General features: G+C 31.2%; 1 protein-coding gene across 1 annotated transcript; it reads left to right on the top strand.

Annotated features, from left to right (window-relative positions):
• Positions 1–2,073: 2,073 nt before the first annotated feature.
• On the top strand, positions 2,074–9,356 carry LOC130820753 (14-3-3-like protein GF14 kappa). Its single transcript, XM_057686257.1, has 4 exons — positions 2,074–2,654; positions 3,522–3,644; positions 7,729–7,845; positions 9,078–9,356. Exons 1-4 carry the CDS (start codon positions 2,172–2,174, stop codon positions 9,096–9,098), a joined length of 744 nt encoding a protein of 247 aa, XP_057542240.1. The 5' UTR covers positions 2,074–2,171; the 3' UTR covers positions 9,099–9,356.
• The last annotated feature ends 5,610 nt before the right edge of the window (positions 9,357–14,966 follow it).

The raw sequence follows: 14,966 nt of genomic DNA on the forward strand, positions 1-14,966 counted from the left end.
AAAAGTTTGACAAATTTTGTGAGAAGGTAGGAGTACAATAAGTCTTGTATGACACTATTTCATTATGAAAATAGAAAAATTTTTTAGAAGGTTACTCATTTTAAATTGTTTTTCATCAAGCATGCTTAAGTATGAAGTTCTTAGCATATGTGCTTTCTAGAAAAGAATATGCACCTTATTCATATGAGTAGTCTATTAATCTTTTTTTCAAGCTAAATATGGGATATCACAATAATTATCTTATTTCTCTAATTAATCACTTTAAGGTTATAACCAATTTTTTTTTTTTGAGTAGTTATAACCAATTTTTTTTTTGAGTAGTTATAACCAATTAGTTTATTAAGAGTGTAAAAATTGTTTACTTTAAAATTATGATTACTTTAAGACAATGAGTGACCGTTGGAATAATCCAATAGAGATAGTCTCACAATGACATTAAATGATCCAAACGAGTGGTTGCATTAGTATTACCTGGCTTCATTGAACAGAAATATAGTAAATTTAAAGTAGATCACGAAATTGTAGTATTTTGTCTTTTACAGTTTATTTGGTTCTCCATATTAAATAATACTCCCTCCGTATCTTTTTAAATGTCTCATTTGCTTTTTGCACGTTTGCCAATATACTAATTTAATCTTCAATCTAATTGTGCATAATTAAAAAATATAATAATAGATATTAATACACCTTATGTTGAAATTAATCAAACAAGATCTCATTTGACTGTGTTTAAATTTATAGATTAAGAATATATTACAAATTAAGAGTGGTTGATAAATAGTACTAAAAAAGAAAATGAGATGTTTAAAAAACACGGAGGGAGTATGGTGATAGTATTACCATTTTGAGTGATGATATTATACTAATAGAGGCAAATGCAAAATGATGATTTTTTTTTTTTATGATCAAACTTTTATTAACATGGAAGTGATATGATATTTCCTCTGGTTCTTTTCAACCGTCTTATTTGGTTTTTTGCTATTATTAACTATTTAAAATCGGTGATTCAGAGTAATGGGGAGATTGATGGAAACGTTACTAATCGTACACAAGCGGGCTGGCTTAAGTGGCGAGTAGCAACCGGGGTGCTTTGTGATAAAAAGTTCCGATGAGATTAAAAGACAAATTTTATCGCGTTGTAATTAGGCTAACTTTGTTATATGGGACAGGATGTTGGCCCATAAAAAAGGTTTTCGAACAGATGAGGAAGTAACAAAGATGCTTATGCTAAAGTGGATGTGTGGTAATACTATGATGGATATGACAAGAAATCAGAAATTCAGGGAGAAGTTAGGAGTTCCACCTTTCTTTGCAAGTTGAGATGGTTTTGGCATGTGTAGACTGAGACACATGATGCCCAGTAAAAAAGATCGAATGCATCATAGTGGAGGGTAAGAGAAGTTGAGGAAGACCTAGGAGAACGTGAACATATTAAAAGTGACATGCATGAACTTCACCTCTCCAAGGACCAGACTAGGAATAGAGGCAGTTGACTGCACCTTATCTACGTCTTAGATTACTAAACCCGTCCCTTTTACCCATCGTTTGTTATTGTTTATTGTCTTTAATTATCGCTCTTTACCTCCTTCTTTACTTTTATCTTTATTTTTTAGTTATATGTACGTATTTTATTTATTCTATTAATAAGTTGTAAGTTTCTCTCTCTTTGAAGACCTTTTTCAAGCCGAGACCCTCTATGGGTATGAGCTGCCTCCCCAGACCCTGATCATTGTTTTTTATGAACGGGATACGCTGGGTATGATGATGATGATTCATAATACACTCTTAATTTGAGTTTTATTCTTAATTTATAAGTTAAAATATAATCAAATAAAATCTTGTTTTATTCGCGCATTAGCAAATGAGCCGAAATCAAATGAGACATTTGTAAAGAAGTAGAGAAAATACATTTTAAGAAAATTTAAATTGGAAAAGCGTTAGAAGAGCGTAAAATCCACGCAAGGTAAATGAAAACCAGGCTGAAATCGGAAGCGATTAGCCACGTAAAAGCGGGCCTACTGTTTTGTCATCATCATCATTCTTATCATCTTTCTTTAAAATCTCAGTATTCTCCTCCTCCCTTCATTTCACCCAAAAATCAATTTCTCTCTTTCTTCACTCTAACAACTCTACTCTCCCCAATCCTTGATCTCCCGTCTCACTCCTCATCAATGGCGGAGACAACCCTAACCAGAGATCAATACCTTTACCTAGCAAAACTCGCTGAACAAGCCGAACGTTACGAAGAAATGGTTAAATACATGGACAATCTCGTTGTTTCATCTTCCGGAAAACTTTCCGTTGAAGAACGCAACCTACTTTCAGTTGCTTACAAAAATGTTATCGGATCTCTACGTGCTGCGTGGAGAATTGTGTCGTCGATTGAGCAAAAGGAAGAAAGTCGTAAGAATGAGGATCATGTTCCTTTGGTCAAATCTTACCGTTCTAAAGTTGAATCGGAACTTTCATCTGTTTGTGCTTCTATTTTTAAATTGCTGGACTCACATCTTCTTCCGTCTGCTTCGGGGACGGAATCTAAAGTGTTCTATTTGAAGATGAAGGGAGATTATCATCGTTATTTGGCTGAGTTTTTGGTTGGTGATGAGAGGAAAAATGCTGCTGAAGAAACTATGATTGCTTATAAAGCTGCTCAGGTTTACTTTCTTCTATTCTGTTTTTTTGCTTGAAAATATTCGAAGTAGTTTTTTTATGCAGTTATGTTCGAAGTAAAAATTATTTTGTGGATGCTGTGAAATTGGTTGCGATCTGGTTAATATTGGCTCACTATTTAGATGTGTGACATCAATTGAGTTCTGAATTTGTAATTTTGTGGTGAGATTTATGAATTTGAAAGGTATATTGGTTGCTTTTCGCTGAATAATTTGGGCTTTCTTTTGGAATTATGAAGTTATACCTTTGGGTTATTATAAATTTGTAATTTCGAAAGAGGAAAACTTTGAACGGAACAATCAGTGAATAATAAAGATATTGATCACAAGGATACATAAATAATGAAATCGCTAAACCTTCATCAATTTGAAAATCAATTATATGTTATTACCCACTAAGATGTGTATGTTAATTTATAGTCGTAGTTTAATACTTGAAACATGGTATGCTATTTGTAAAATTATGTTATTACCCACTTTGATGAATCATGAAAAGTTCATCTCGAAAATAAAAGGGAATTTAGTAGATTCAAAGAGAAATTCAGCAAAAAAGAGGTTCTTTTGTTTAATTTTAGATGTTGGCTTCTTCATGGACTGAAAACGCATCTTTTAAGGATGTATATTGCCGCTCTCCTTAGTAAATAAATAAGAGGCATAGGAGTAATTGACTTTGCTACGCAAAGCTCTCTAATGTTGACCGTAAATTTGTCAAAGACTGAGTGAGGTGTGAGCTTTGACAATAAAGCATCTAGCCAATGTTTTTATGGTACGGTCTAAGTGTATACTCTAATTGTGGGCTTGTGGTATACTAGTTATTTAATATATCTGACTCTCCTTTCTCTAATTTATTAGGATATTGCTCTTCCTGATCTTGCTCCCACACATCCTATCAGATTGGGGCTGGCTCTGAATTTTTCTGTTTTCTACTTTGAGATACTTAATTCAGCTGAAAAAGCCTGTAGCTTGGCAAAACAGGTATGTTTGATCTTCAATTTCCATGGTTTATAACCAATTGAATATGGGCTTCTAAATTTTGGAGGAATATGTCTCTTGATTATATATGCTTTATTCAATATTTCACTGATATAGTTCTTGCATATGAGAAAGGTTCACTACTTGACTTTATCTGTGATAGTCTATTTAAAAAAATTTTAGCTTGTGGATTTAGTTTATGGATTTGGTCCAATCACGTAGCTCTAACTTCTAAGATGGTCATGATAAGAGATACTCTTAGATAGGCTAAAATTAGGGAGGCAGTGGCCAAGTTTTAGGATATTTTCATATGAACTTTACTTAGACTTGATGCTATGGTGTGTTTTTCAATTTCCTTTAGTTTGGTGACCGAAATACTATTTCTCAGGGCAGTAGTAAAACATTATAGTTTGAGTGCATTATTCCCGATGGATATATCCTTATTATTTTCTAGTTTCTATACAATGAACTCTTTACTTTTGGCCTGGTACCGTTCTTTTTGTTCGTAAGAGGTACTAAACATAAGGGAAGAAGTATAGGGTAGGCGGAGACAAATAATTTAGAAGTTCAAAAAGAGGTGCCTAGCTAAAATTAAGGCTAAAGTGGCACCTCAAGGAATATGTAAAACTTTACGGGGTCGGATATGGGTATGAATGTGGTAGGTTGTGAGAGTGTGGTAGGTAAGGCATTGACTATTATTTTTTAAGCTGAACTAAACATGATCTTACTTGTTACTACCATAGCATGATTGTAATATTTTAATGGTGAAGAGTAGCATATTTAGCCCATGTTGCATTATGAGTTGTCTTCTAGAAGAAGTCTCAGCTTTTAGAAGTTTTTTGCTCATCTTAGTACTAATTGATAATGTTCACATTTCAATTTCATAACCCTCACAACCCCATTTGAGTGTGATTACGAAGAAATCTGTTTGTATATTGTTTAGGATGATATAATATTTCAAATTTTTGGTGTCATCAATTTTGTTTTATTTCTTATTCTTCATGTATAAGAAAAAAATAGAAAGTCGAATCTTGTTTGATTTATAATATCAGCCTTTTATGATTATTCATTATGTAAAATTAAAGATAGTAGTGTCAAAATTGTGCATTTGACTGCGTAAAAACAAGTGCTACAATTAATTTGCACCAAAGGAAGTATAAAATGACCTTCCAGATCTTTTTCTATGTAGCTTTGATATTAAATAGAATACCTTTCTCGGTAATAGAATCAAATTATAAGGTTTTTTTTCTTTTTTTTTTTCATCAACCCTCTTGATCTTTTCTTACCATTTGTTTTCCTCGTTTTGATATTGAATAGCATACCTTTCTTGGTAATCGAAGCAACTAATTTTTATTTTCATTGTAGAATTTTGTCGTAATTTATAAACACTTGATATAAAAAGTACTCAGACCGGTAAAAATTTAAATTTTGATTTGAAGGCCTCACATATCGACTTGTTTGATTTTTGATAAAACATTTAATTTTCAATGAAAATGAAGTTTATTGAACAAGTCATCAACTCATTATGTTCTCAAGGAAAATGTATTTTTCAGTAATTGTAGCACTATCGATATACCACTAGAGCATCTATTTTTATTGTAAAAGAAAAAATGAGTAAGAAGGATCATGTTGTAGTGATTAGTTCTGAAAAGCAATTTGTAAAATCAAATACTGTAAATTATGAACTTAAAAATACATGCAAACATGATAGTGGATTAAACTACTTGGTCATACATTACCTGTTTTATAGGTAAGTGCTTGTATAAAAGCTTCATGAAGTTGCCGTCACTGAGATTATCTTGTTTCATGTATGCATAAATGGATGAAATGCTCTTGGTTGCATCATGAAGAGGTGAATAAATGAGATTTTTTTTGCTGTAATCGAAAAACCATTTTGCTAATACCTTCATAATAGGTATTAAGAAATCAAATTTTGTTTTTATTTCTCTATCGATTGTGATTACTTCTTGAAAGTGCATTTATCCAAATAGATATAAGGTTTCAAAGCATAGTGCAATGAAGTAGATGACTTCTTGAAATCAAAATTTATCAATTGTTTCTCTATCGATTGTGATGACTTCTTGAAAGAACATTTATCCAAATAGATGACTTCTACAAGATGCATACACTTAAATTTAAGGAAGCACGTACCAGAATTAGAGCTTATTTGGATAAAGTAAGGGGAGGGAATAGGAATAGGAAAGAATAGGAGGGAAGGTGAGGGAATAAAGAGGAAAACAATTTTTTTTTGAGGATAGGAAAATAAGGGAAGGGAAAGAAAATTGTTCATTCTTTGTTTGGATAATATTGAGTTGTGAAAAAAAGGAAGAGAGAGCATTATGACTAATTTTTGTTCCTTTATTTCTAAGAAACAAAATTGTCAAAGCTAAAAGATTTGGAAGGGAAATCACGAGCCTTCCTTACCTCTTTGTTACGTGAATATGGCCGTTGTAACATTCTTGTAAGTAATGTATCACTTGCTCTCCTTAATATTGAAAAAACAAGATGCATGACTTCAAAGGGATTAAGTTATGTTACTAAGTCAACAATTGAAATTATTTACGAGCTGTATGACAAATCTTACACTTATGAATACCCATCAGTTTTACTCTATCACTTCTCTCTCCACTTGTTATACAAACAAAAGATTTTCATCCCTCCAAATCTCTCCATTTCTTTTCACTTTATATCCCTCCATCTTAAAAGGTAAGATGTTAAAAGCTTGAAAGTATAACATGATTCATTATGTGCAACATACCTTAGAACTGAGAGTCTGAGATAACAATCATTAATTTAGCTTACCAAATCATAGAGGTAAATCAGACAAACACATAGGAAAGATAATATAAAATACCTCCACTCCAACAGAGTAAGTGATAACAAAGACAACCTGCTTTACTTCCTTACAATGTACCGTTGAACTACTCTAAATTTTCACCATAATGAATCTTTCTAAAGGAGGAAAAAAAATTGAATTATAACAAGTTTTAGAAGATGATATCATCCGCATCATCGTACCATGATCGTGTTGCAAACTCTTTTAAGCTTATTGCAATTGAAATATAGAAAGATAGAACTGCAAAAACATCCGCATTAACAACCAAAGTCATTTTGTCACTATGTTTTAGAGATGATATATGGTTACAACTTTGCAAGTACCACGATTTCTAGGTAGTGGATAGGTAAGAGGTCATTAGGGCCTCGCTTCCTGCATTATGGCTTCTTTGCTACATTAACGGCCCGTTAGGTAGGTTGTAATAGACGGTGGTAATGGGAATGAAAACTAGTGTAATTTTGGTTGAAAAATCTCTTTGATACCTTGATGGTCATGCTTGTCCAACTTCAATCATCTCATTTTCTTCATAAATTTCATTCCAATGCATTACCATATTGGGAGATGTGGTATTAGGTGGTAATGGAAATTTGTAGACAAAAAAGCTTTTTTTTATGATCAAAGTTTCATTACCATGTGAATGACAAAACGTTTGATGAAATTTTATACTATAAATCACTCCCATTACCATCGTTTAGTACCACTAACCAAACGAGCCGTAATATACATATTTGCATTTCTTGGATGAATAGGAATTTCTTAATCAATCTTTCACTCAGCTTTGTGTCTGTTCTCAATCGTAAAGAACCTCATTGTTTTTACAAGAGTAAGCTTGTATACATTTGAACCCTAAATTCTGCCTAGGTGTAAGTCACTTAATAGCTTTGGGGTATTGCAAGTTGTTGTTGTATTTACTCATTTTTGGAATTCTTTCATTAGAGATGTTAAAACTTAGATTGTTGATTTGGCAGCTTAATTACAGCTTCTTTACTAGAATACTAGTATATGCCAACCACTAATTTTTTGATTGTTGAATTGCTTTAAATATGCATGTCATTTGATCTCTAGCATTTATAATGTATTGACATCTTGGGTTACAGGAAAAATACTTGTATGGTATTTCAGTGATTTTCCTTGTCCTGTAAAACAGTATCAAGTTGTTTATTTTGAGGCACCACATGGCCATACCTTATAGCAGATCAGGCACAAATCTATTTTGATTCTTGAGCTTAATTTTGGTTGTCAACTTTGAAGGCCTTTGAGGAAGCAATAGCTGAGCTGGATACGCTGGGTGAAGAGTCCTACAAAGACAGCACCCTCATAATGCAACTCTTGCGGGACAATCTCACTCTTTGGACATCAGATATGCAGGTAAGCGACTGTTGTGTTGTATACCAAACTTAATTGGATGGTGGTCGTCCTTGTTATTGCATGCTGCTGTTATTCAACCAAGAACATAAATTTAAAATCCCAATTGCTACAGTATGCTAGCTTGGTAAATTTCTTGGAGCAGCAAGGGAATCTATGATAAATGTCGTTCTATCAGCAGCTTTAATGCACACTTTGAACTTCGGTCATACTTGCCTAATCTTACGATTCCAGTCTTGTCTAAAAAAATCAGTTTACAACATTTGTTTTCTGGAGTCACTAGTTTGAGCAGATAGTTTGCTTTGTCATGTCCATTGAAAGAATGATATAAGCCTATATAGCTCAAGACTCTTCTTTTTACCTTGAGCACTTGTGTTAGGTCCTTACTTCTTACATTCTGACTTGAGTATTTTGACATTTTATTTTGGACCGAAAAACAAGGAAGCTTTTCATGAACTAGCCTTTCAATTTCTCCTGTCTAAGCAACATAGTTTTTATTTGAGTGTTCTACTTTAGTGATGCATAAATTGTTTGCATAAGGAGCATTGAAACTTCCTTAAATGTGACGTGGAAGAAATGAAAATCATTCCCATGTATGTCATATATTCATATTTGAAACAATTTCACTTTCCCCAAGTTAGTTGATCCGGGAATTATATCTTTTTTCTTCCTTTCCTAACGTCTCTCCCTTGATCTTTTGATCTGCAATGAAATTGGTTGAATTTTGTCGAAATTTTCATGCATTCATCAATAACTAAATTTGAATCCCAGCATCTTCCCAAATTTGCAGATTAGATTGGTTGTGTCTACTTACATGACTCGCAGCAGCTATCCCCCTCCCCTGCTTTTTCTGCTGTCGTTTTTTCATTTGTACTCTTAACAATAAATGTCGCAGAATTTGTTGAATGGCAAAATCCATTTGAGTTTTAGTGTGAAGCACTTGAAAAATGATAATTCACTTTGCCATTATTTAGTGTTAATCTGCTCATTAATTTGTTCAGTTTATACAAACAGTTCTGAGTTCTCTTTTGGCAATGTATCATTAGCCACTGTTAGAAATGATGGAGCAGTTTTTCTACCTCCTATCATCTTTGATCTTCCTTCATCCGTTTTCTCTTCTGCACAAATGGCTTTTTTGTTAGAATTGTAACGATATTCTTAACAAGCTCTCGGATACACCGTTACATAAGGTCCTCTGAATCGATGATCTCACACTAGCGTCTCTTAATATGTAGGACCAAATGGACGAGGCATAGAAAGGGTGAACTCACAACTGTGCTCCTTGAAGGAGGTGGGCTTGAATGTCATTAATTTCCCGTCATCTCAAGAAACATTTATGCACAAAACGTATGTAAATGAAAATTTAAGATTATTAAACGGAAACTGTCTCGCAGGTAAATGATAGCATCCATTGTACTCTGCTTCTTATTACAAGCATGATAATTGTCTTGTCTAATTGTAATCTTCAACCTTAATCTTAAAACCCTTTGAATGCATCTTTTCCTTTTATGATCCATTCCGATATCATTCTTTCTAGAGTCTCCTTTTCTTTCGGGTTCCCGATTCCTGTCTAAGTAATATAACAAGTTTAGAGCTGTAGAGTATATGGAACCTTTTCTTCAAAGCAAAAGCTTATGCCTTTTTTCTCTCCTACATCTTCTTTTCCTTCAAAGCAAAAGCTTATGGAGATGAAGTTGATAACCATTAACCCCACTCAAAAGCTTCCATTTTTTTAAAAAAGTCATGATTTTATTTTAAAAAATAATTTAATTTTCCCAAGTGTAAATTGTTTTCTTTGTCTTGCTTTTTTTTTTTTTTTTTTTTTTTTTTTTTTTTTTTTTGTATTGAATTTAGTGAGGGGCTTTTGAAAGTAATGAATGATGGGTGTACTTGTATAACAGAAAAAGTATAGAAACATTTAGTGAGAATTAAGAAACTGAAACTGCATCAATTGTTGGTGTTGGGATGAAAACTATGGTTCATGTATTATTTTACTCGTGTCAGATTTCTTTTGTGCTACTACTCAGTCTCTCCATAACTTTTGCCCTTTGTTCTTCTCTTTTAATAATCCGATTTGAATTGTTCGATACCCAATTTTAGACCGGCTATCGGATCCCAATTGGAGTTTTGTGAAATCGAATATTTAGTTTTCAAATTTTTTATATTAATTTTTGTGATTTTGGGATGTTTGGTAATTGGTTGTTCGTTGTTGGCGGTTGATTTTTTAGTTGGCTTGTTTGACCAACTAGAAATGTTGGCTGTTTTTGTTGGCTTTTAAGCTAGCTGAAAAAGCCAGCTGTTTGTGGAGATGTTTGGTAAATTTGGGTATTAACTGTTAGCTGTTTATTAGAGAAAAAGTGGCCCAACAAGTCAAAAGCCAAAAGCCAACCAAAAAAGCTATCTAGAGCAACATTTACATTTGTTTTAAAAGCTAGCTTTTAGCTGCTTTAAAAGCCATTTACCGAGCACTTATTTTGGCTGTTTGACTAACTAACAAGCTAAAAACCAAAAGTCAACCAAAAAGCTAAACCAAAAGCCATGAACCAAACACCCCTTTATAATAGAAAAACTCTAAAAGGTAAAGGGTAAAACCCTAAAGTAAATTTCAAAAGTTTGCTGCTTTTTAAATAGGTGTTTGAATTTTATTTATGAAAATGCTTATATTTATCATTTTTCTATTACAATTGAACTGTATAATATATTAATTGTTATTTAATTTAGGTTTTTAAATATGTAATCATATTGTTAAAAGAATTTTTTTCAAATAATAAAAACATATCTCTCATAAAGCTCTCGCATTAAAAACTTAAATATCGCATTTTTTATGAGACGGAGGGAGTATCAATGAGCATTCCCAATGAAAAAAATGGGAGTATCTATCTCAATTTGGATGTAGCTCAATAGTGAATAGAGATGGGGAATGCTAAGGTCACATGGGTTGATGCTTTCCTATAAGATATGGTATTGTTTAGAATCAATCAGCTTTCTGCTTTAGAGATAAAGACTCGAACGTGGTTGATGATATGTTTGGATGGAATAGCATCACAATTCACAAAGTACACTTTGTACTTGCATTGTCATTTTTACACCAAGTTAACACTTATTGAAGCAAAGCTAGCAAAGTTTATGTTAGTGTTTGTTTTTCCATTCACCTTAAAATTCTATGATAAAAAAAATATAAGGCAACCAATTTATGTTTTTTATTTTTATTTTGGTAAACTCGAGAAAATTTCTACATACAATATAAAATGAATTAATCCTTCGTATTTGTAGAGTGAAATGAACCCCTTAACCATAAAGTAAGGACCTTAACAAGTTGATATACTCATAACTTGTGCAAGCATATATGCGCCCTTTTAGTATTGGACTTAGTATTGGTTTTGGCATTTAAGGTTTGGAGTAGTTATTGAACTTAAGCTTTGAATAGACTTTTTAAGGCTTGGATTAAGCTTTTTAAAATCTTAGAATTGCCTTTTTAAATTTTAAGGTTTGGAATATGCTTTGTATTATTTGAGCATCAAGTTTAGAATTAAAATTTAATTGTCTTAATTGTCATTTCAAGGCTTAGAATTGACCATTTAAGGCTTGGATGATATTATAAGGTTTGTACTAGATATTAAACTCAAGCTTTGAAATAAGCTTTTTAAGTCTTGAATTGGTCTTTTAAGCCTTAATTGTCATTTTAAGACTTGAAATCGGTCATTTAAGACTTGAAATTCAATATTTTAAAATTTAGAGCATATGTTAACTTGGGTTCTCGAATATGCCTTTTAAAGCTTGAAATAAGCCTTTTAAGGCTTTAAAGTGGCTTTTATATTATATAATCACTTGAAATTTAAAACTATTATATTATTATCAGTTATAATCTTCAAACAGCACTTTACCATTTTTTAACCATCATCATCATCAAATAGTTTCATTTCCACAAAATTATCTTCATATTATAATCTCTTGTACTTGTGTAAGATAAGGAAATCTCCTGTATTTGTGCATCTATCATATTATCGATTATAATCATTAAACACTACACCTCACAATTATTAACCATCATCATCATTTAAAAATCCTCTTCCTTTTAAAAAATCATAATCATCATCACTCTCTGTAATGATACTTAAGATCATCCATTTACGTTAATAATGGTCTTTATAAACCTTAAAGATCAGGCGGCGAAGACCAATTTTAGTAATACTTTTTTACGCATACACCACGGTTACTTTACTCGATCTCCATTGATGGCAATGAATTTGAGTGATTTTCGATGATCATGTTACTGACTGCATGAAGATAGCGTTTTGTTCAATTGATTTTTCTGTTAAGTACGCTGAGCTTTAGAATTGGTAGCATACATGCATACGCTGCACGGGAGATTTCCTATTTTATATATAAAGACTTATAAGTTAGAATTGCCTTCATTCCTCATTTTAAGTGAAATACATTTATGAAAAGGACATATATTGCATTTATTTTTTAGACTAAAAGATTCTCATATGAGAGGCGTAATAAAACTATAAAACACATTATGAGGTTTTAACAATTAGCTTAAAATTTTGATTAAATTGGTTCATTAATAAAGTTTTTTATAAACTTTTATTTCATCTTAAAAAACCTTTAATCGAAAAAATTATTCATCTCGATTAATGAGTTTGCACGTTTACATTTTTATGCTTAATATATATTATGGAGATTCAAATTTGATTTTGATTTTTTAAAAAAGTTATAATTGGTTTATTGATAAAAAATCATACGATATTCACACTAAAATTTACAATAATCACATAAATAATGATTGAGATCAAATTACAATCTGAATAAATAAAATCATAGATGATACCGAAAACATTTGTATATCCTATTTCATATCGATATTTAATACAACTTTCAACGTGGAGATCTTTCTATTTGATTTAGTTTTCAGATAGAATTTAATCTAAGAAATTAAGGAAGAGGGGAGATAGAAGAGAATAGGCAATTCTAGCATTCATACTCGGATTACTTTTATTCGACCCCAAATCCTTACTATACAAGAAATTTAGACAGTTATACCCTTACTCAAAAATCACGTTTTAAAGTCGTTTTAGTTTAAGGTCAAAATTTTAGTTAAATATTAACTCAATTAAATATTTGTTACTCAAATATCAGATAATGATGGATTTTAGATGTTATAGAAATAATGATAGAAACTTTATAGAATTTATAGTTAGATAATAACCTAAAATGATGAATTTTTTACATTTATTTTTAAAGGTTGAATATAAGTTTAAAATGTTTAGAGTCGGGTCTAAAACTCATTTTTACCATCCAATTTCGTACATTTAGACCCATAATTTAGAATTAATCCAAATATATTCTGAATAAAATCCTAAACCCATATTAAAACTTTTTAAGAACTTCTAAATTTATTACTCAAAGTCCCACTAAAAATGCAACATATCTCTCATAAAATTTTTATATTGAGAACTTAAATATTGTATTTTGAATGGGATATAGACGGGTATAAGTAGAATCGACTATTAATAACGGTTTTGACTAAACTCTAAGTGCACGTGATATTAGAGGAATGAGAATAAAGCTTTTAGAATTTGGTGGAATTTTTGGGAAATTACCCAACTTCTCATTTAACAAGTGGCATGTTTAAGGGTTAAAAGAAAAATAAAGGGGAGTTGTGGTAAAAACAAGAAAGGTGAACATATTCTTACCTTCAAAAATGTAAATCAGAGAGCATCATCTCTAAAGAGGAAAGGGGAAAAGAAAAAGATTGCTTGAAGTTAGTGTTCCTAAAGTCTTGACTCTTGAAAAAAGGGTGGTAATGCTACAACTCTTTTGTTTTATCCACAAAATATTCATATTTTATTTGATCTTTCACCAAACCAAATTATAGTATCCTAAGTTGCTTGCTTGTTTTTTTTTTTTTTTTTTTTTTTTTTTTTTTTTTTTGTAATTTTAATTTTATTGAGATAAATTTAAAGAATCCTTATCAAATGATTAATTGTAATAATTAACAAAAACAAGATATCAATATATATTGTTTTAGAGCAAAACTAAAATTAAAGACTGAATTGTAAAAGTAATATAGAAAAGAAATTATAATAATAGATCAAAAGAAATCAAGTTCTAAGTATTTGTAAAAGATTTCAAAAATTTATCCAATTAATCAATCAGATAATTTCACATAAATACATTATATTTTAAATTATAAGCTGACTTTGACTTTGACCAACTTAGATTCTAACTTTTTTTATTCAATAAGATTCTTAATAAAAAATTAAATTAAATTTCTCTTAGACCAAGCATTATTTATCATTGCAATTTAGGTTTCACTGTGTGTGCTTATACATCTCCCCTTTCTGATTTTGTTTACCACCACGTAATTTGTTCATCATGTTCTCCATATCATTTTCTATGTGCCATACACATAACAATTGCCAAACACCTACATTTGAATAAGTAATGCATTAGCTCAACATATTAGATAAAGTAACAAAAATATGGTAGAGAGTAGAGACTACGAAATACCTAGAAAAACATCACGCATAGCTAAAGATAATCCCTCATTTCGATCAGTTACGATCACATTAGGAGTTTGAACAACCCCAAATAAATCTCTAAACCTTTCTAACAACAAACTGTACAAAATTATAGATTTATCCCTCATCAAGCAGAATACTAGTGATAAATTGTGATTTATTGGCGTTACACTAACAATCTAACAAAACATTCACTTCTTGTTGTTAGTTTGTAAGTGGTATCGATTAAGATAACCTAGGTCATGAACACAAAAACCGAATGGATATAGGATTTTGAGTGTGCATCATTACACACAAATATATAAAAACTTTTGAATTTTATAATGCAAACTCAAAGAGATGAGAGATTATTAGCCAACCCACATGGAGACATACAACAACGAAACGTGGCTATTTATGCAATACAACGGTTATATTTTCAAAACATATGCAGATATGCTTATTCCACTTAAAATTTGAATCCTCATTAATCGTATATTTGTAGTCATTTGTGGTTAAACATCGTGTCCTACCTTTTTCCTCAATTATTATGATGTTATTTTGACTTTTTTATTTAATTAATTTATGAGAATTTTGAATATGTTTATTGAACAATTA

This window comes from Amaranthus tricolor, chromosome 8 (genome assembly GCF_026212465.1).
Source record: "Amaranthus tricolor cultivar Red isolate AtriRed21 chromosome 8, ASM2621246v1, whole genome shotgun sequence".
Classification (NCBI taxonomy): Eukaryota; Viridiplantae; Streptophyta; class Magnoliopsida; order Caryophyllales; family Amaranthaceae; genus Amaranthus; species Amaranthus tricolor.